This window comes from Neophocaena asiaeorientalis, unplaced genomic scaffold, assembly GCF_003031525.2.
Source record: "Neophocaena asiaeorientalis asiaeorientalis breed wild unplaced genomic scaffold, Neophocaena_asiaeorientalis_V1.1 scaffold206, whole genome shotgun sequence".
Classification (NCBI taxonomy): Eukaryota; Metazoa; Chordata; class Mammalia; order Artiodactyla; family Phocoenidae; genus Neophocaena; species Neophocaena asiaeorientalis.
This window is the reverse complement of record NW_020174578.1, coordinates 1,602,355-1,607,488: the sequence shown is the minus strand read 5'-3', so window position 1 is coordinate 1,607,488 and position 5,134 is coordinate 1,602,355. Positions and strand designations below refer to the sequence as shown.

General features: G+C 61.4%; 1 protein-coding gene across 2 annotated transcripts in view; it reads left to right on the top strand.

The window, feature by feature from the left end:
• Positions 1-4,971, top strand: part of ZYX (zyxin) — a 9,377-nt gene extending 4,406 nt beyond the window's left edge. For both annotated transcript variants that reach the window (XM_024758027.1, XM_024758028.1), the window contains 5 exons: positions 2,182-2,302; positions 2,448-2,617; positions 2,766-2,944; positions 3,704-3,824; positions 4,411-4,971. In XM_024758027.1, coding sequence (XP_024613795.1) covers positions 2,182-2,302; positions 2,448-2,617; positions 2,766-2,944; positions 3,704-3,824; positions 4,411-4,515 — 696 coding nt within the window. In that variant the 3' untranslated portion in view covers positions 4,516-4,971. The remainder of the gene's footprint in view (positions 1-2,181; positions 2,303-2,447; positions 2,618-2,765; positions 2,945-3,703; positions 3,825-4,410) is intronic.
• Positions 4,972-5,134: the final 163 nt, after the last annotated feature.

The window sequence follows — 5,134 nt, the reverse complement described above, 5'->3', positions numbered from 1 at the left end:
GTGTGTGTGTGTGTGTGTGTGTGTGTGTGTGTAGGGCTGACAGTAGGGGAGGAGGGCTCAGGTATGGGTGGGAACCAGGGGGGAGAAGCCCGTGGAAGAGGGGTTCTTCTGCCTGAGAGCGGGGAGCAGAGCACTGCTGGTGACCGCCCTGCCCCCAGGGCTTTCCCAGCCCAGAGACCCTGGACGGTGTGGCCGCAGTCTTGGGCAGAGAGGAGCGAGAGGGAGCTCGAGCCGGCCAACTCCCAGCTCCTCGCTCACGTAGGAGGTGAGGTCATCCGTGAGAGCCAGGGCGCGACGACGCAGTCGGGGGCTGGAGGAGATGCAAGGGTTTGGAACAGCTGCCATGGGGAAGGCGACTGGGAACCCACAGGAGCCAAATACCGGGCAGCCGAGCTGAGGCTGGAGGGCCGGAGGGTGCTGCCGTGTTTGGTGAACTCCCTCTGCAGCATTCAGGGATCTCTCCACCTACTTTCCGCAGTTGGGAGGCAGAAGCAGGAAGCGGGTGGTGGCGTGACCCAGGGTTGAGATTGGATCAGATAAGCGACGGTGGCTGAAGGTGGCAAGAGTGGCCATGAGAGCCTTGTAGGAGTCGATGGTCGAGGGGCTGGGCTTCAGGGGAGGCAAGCCAGAATGGCTGGATGCAGAAGGCGCGTGGAGAGGGTTGCGAGTCAGAGGAACCAAAGCCTTTCTGAGCAGGTTCGTTTAGTAGATGTGGATGGGAAAAGGGGGAGGAGGTGATGGTTGGGAGGTCACGCCCAGGGTCTTGGAGGCAGAGACCAATAAATCTCAGGTCCAGGGTGTCCCATGGTGGAAGGTGCCTGAGCTGGAGGGACGTTTGGAGCTGTTGGAGTTGCAGAGGTCTGAGTGCCATGCATGTTGAAGCTGGGACATCGGTGCTCGCAGGCAGAGAGGGAAAACAGTGGCTGGATTGGTGTGTCGTGGGGGAGCGTGGGTACCCAAGGAGGGCTGATGTTTGAATAGTTCATACTTCCAAAGAATGGAAGAGGCATTTAAGTGGCACCAGAGAGAAAGGACTGGCTGTGTCCTCTTTGTCTGTCCCCGAGAAGGGATGACTGGGAGAGGAAAAGGTGAAGCTTACATAGAAGAGGGGGCTTACAGGGGACTTACACAGTCAGCTACAGGCAGGAGGTAGCAGGAGTCCGTGGGGAAAATGGCTGAGAGCTGGAGCATCAATGGATCTGTGCTTCCCCGGGCGGATGCAACTCTCCATGCAGACAGGTGTGAGGGTGGTAGAGCCAGGGCTGAGGGGAAGGTGGCCACGGGAGGAGGGAGCTGGGAGGCTTTGAGTTCCGGGTGTTAGGTGAGTGAAGGCATGGGCAGGTAGAGCATTCAGTATCGGGGGCCTCGGTCCCGGGTGGACTTAGTAATGGAGACCCACCCAGCATTCCCGTGGGACCACGTCCTGGAAATGCTGCTACAGGCCAGACAGCCCCTGCAGCGCCTCCTCCCGGGAGATCTCAGGGTTCCTGGCACTGCCCCCCTAACCTCACCCCCACCCCCAGTCTCCAGCTGTCTCAGGATCCCCTAACAGGAGGGCTAGGCTGGCCTAGAGAGTGGCTCTTCTCTGAGGCCTACCGGGGAGGGACCGGGGTCAGGTGGTCCAGGAACCCCCTCTAAGGAGGGACCCCAGGACCTCTTCGTGGGAGTTGCGGGCTGGGCTCCTGCAGACAGCCCTGGGGTTTAACCTGACTCCCGCCTGTGTTGTATCCTCACGCTGACAGGGGCTGCTCGGCAGCCGGCGGGACGGGTAGGTGTGTGCGCGCGTGTGGGTGCACACGCCATCGCGTGCCGGTCTCTTCACGGGGGCCATGTCCCAGCATGCTCTGTGGAGTTGACGCGTGGCCTGGTGTGTTCAGTGCTTCGGTGACCTGCGCTGCTGTGTGCGTGGCCTGCGTCCGCTCCGTCCTTCTGGCCTGCCTGTGACTGCCCAGGGGCTCCGGGCAAAGCGGGTGGAAGTGTCGTCCTCTTCCCCTTCCTTGTGTGGTGCTGGGCCTTGGGGAGGGAGGACGAGCAGCCTTTTGGGTCCAGCCAACTTGAGTATCTGGGAAACGGGAGGGGAGCTGGTCCTTTTTGAAAGGAAGGAAGTGGGTAAGGCCGCTGGGGCGGGTCCTTGGAGGGCGTGACCCTTCAGAGAGCGTGAGGAAAGTGTTGGGGTTGCAGGTGCGCTCCTCTGGGGCCCCAGGAGCCTTGACTCTGAAAGAGGTAGAGGAGCTGGAGCAGCTGACGCAGCAGCTGATGCAGGACATGGAGCATCCTCAGAGGCAGAACGTGGCCGCCAGTGGTGAGCCCCCGCCCACCCGCAGGGACATCTCCTCCGTTCCCGTGCTTTCCGCTGTCTGTGGTTCCACTCCCCTCCCAGGCCAGCTCAGCCCCTGCGAGCTTCATGCCCGTCGTCCCATTCCCTTCTGTCTCCGCGGCTTTCCCAGAGTCCTGTGGCCGGTGTCACCAGCCCCTGGCATGTGCTCAACCCGCGGTGCGCGCTCTGGGGCAGCTGTTCCACATCGCCTGCTTTACCTGCCATCAGTGTGAGCAGCGGCTGCAGGGGCAGCAGTTCTACAGCCTGGAGGGGGCGCCGTACTGTGAGGGCTGCTATACTGTGAGTCACGGTCGGGCTGGGGACACCCGGAGCTCAGCCCGGGCTGGGGGTGGGGGGTGGGGTGGGGGGCGAGCGTGGGGCAGACGTGCCCTGGCAGCCAGCCTGTGGGTGCCAGCTCCCTGCCAGCCTCCTGCTGCTGCCTCCTCAGGACACCCTGGAGAAGTGCAACGCCTGCGGGCAGCCCATCACTGACCGCATGCTGAGGGCCACAGGCAAGGCCTACCACCCGCAGTGCTTCACCTGTGTGGTCTGCGCCTGCCCCCTCGAGGGCACCGCCTTCATCGTGGACCCGGCCAACCGGCCCCACTGCGTCCCCGACTACCACAGGTGAGGATCCTCCACCCCCCGCCGGGCACTTCTCTGGGCGCCAGCCCCCATATTTCTGGGAGCCAGGCTGCCCCCTGACCCCAAGACGGCTCCAAACCCCTGGACTTGCTTTCTGTCCCCGCATCCTGTCTGTAGACAGCAGAGACCTGTTCTTTTGGACTGAGCTGTCCGGCGGCCTTTGGCCTGGGTAGCGAGTCTTGCTGCTGGCTCGTCCCCTTCCCCCGGCCCGTGGCTCTCTTTATGTTGGGTGTGGTCTTGCATTCAGCACTTGTGCTGCAGTGACTTCACCTCACACACAGGCTGGATTCCAAAAGTTCCTTTGGAGATCAGCTGTTTGGAACTTGGGTTTCCCCTTAGAAACGGTGTTTACGAGGTGGCGACTTGCTCAGGCCACTGGCAGAATCCCGTGATGTAGCTAAAGGGCGGGAGCAGGGACGCTGTGGACTCGGATTCCCACCTCTGAGTGTGTGGGAGGTGTACGTTTCAGGGCTCCACCTTGGGTGGCCAGCACGTCACACCCCTCTGTGCCCCTCAGCAGTTGGGCAGAGGCAGCCACGTGGTGCGGGGTAGGCGAGGGGCAGGGTTCCAGGTGTGGGGTCCCAGGTATGGGATCCTCTGGGGGTGCTTTCTGCAGGAGCTGCAGGGTGGGTGTGGCAGGGGGTAAGGACCAGTCTGCCATCTCATTTCCCTGCACTCTTGGGGGCAGCGCCGGTGCCCCTCGCCCCCATTCTGACTCGTACCCGGCTCTCTGCCCCGCAGGCAGTATGCCCCCAGGTGCTCCGTCTGCACAGAGCCCATCATGCCCGAGCCTGGCCGAGAGGAGACCGTGCGTGTGGTCGCTCTGGACAAGAACTTCCATATGAAGTGCTACAAGTGTGAGGTCGGCCATCACTCCGGCCCCCTGGGGATGGGAGGTGGTGGGACGCTGCTCACCAACTGAGCGACGATGGACAGCGCCGGGCCCTGGAGTAAATCAGTGCTGCAATTTTGAGGGTGGACAGAGATGGCATCCACGCCCGCCCAGCAGAGATGCTTCCCTGTCACTCCAGGACAGCAGGGTGTGGGTCCTCTGTGAGGTCACTGAGTTGCCGATAAACCAGGAAAGGGGACCGACCGATGGGACGGAAGCGTGTTGTTTTGTCTTGGTAGGGCTGGGGGTCTCAGTGAGGTTAAAGGAGGGTCAGAATAGAGGTGAGACAGGTGGGAGAGGCCGCACATCCTTTATTGGGGTGGGCGCCTCGGAAGCGGCTCTACCCACTGCCCGTCCTCCTGGGGAGAGTCCTAGGGGACAACAGTGAAAGTGTGGTGATGGAGGCGGGGATAGGAGTGGAGGCGGCTGTGATTTGGGGGACACAGACAACGAGAGCATGGCTGAGCCATGAAGCATCCGGCCTTCCTAATTTAAAGAGGGGAGGTGGGGTGCTTAGGGGGCCTCCCCGCCAGCGCACTCTTTTTCCTTCTCCCAGGACTGTGGGAAGCCACTGTCCATCGAGGCGGACGACAACGGCTGCTTCCCCTTGGATGGCCATGTGCTCTGCCGGAAATGCCACACCACCAGAGCCCAGACCTGAGTGAGGACTGGCTCCCTTCTTGACTGCAAATCCATTCCCCATTAGCAGACCGCCCACAATGAGAACACCTCCCCCCTTCACCCTCCCCACAGTTAATTTTTGATGTCGAGCCCCTCCCTCCATGCCGGACCCCACCCCAGTATCCCTTGTGCCCTGATCCAGGGCCCCACCCAACATGGCCTAGGGCTACAGAGTCCCAGCCCTGGGGTCCAGTCCTCCCCGATCCTGCAGGGACCACCCACCATCGTCTAGGTACCCCACCTGAGGGGGCACCAGACTGAGCGCTGCTGCTTTCACTGCTGCACCGATGCCCTCAGCTGGCCCTCGAGCAGCCTCTTATTCTGCTTGCTGAGGGCCAGGAAACGCCCTGACCTGCTGGGAGCCTGTGGACGTTCCCACCCACCCCTGTCCTGCCAGGTTGTGGCTACAGCTACAAATAAAAGGTGTTTTCCAGAATTCTTAGCAGTTGACTCTTTTGTGCCTACAGCCCTTGAGGGTGAGATGGAGGAGAGAGAGGGATGAAAACCCTGGGGTAAAGTTGAAAATTCAGCTTCTGTTTATTTACAAAAATATATATGTATATGTATATAATATATATTAATCCCTCCCCCAGCCCCAC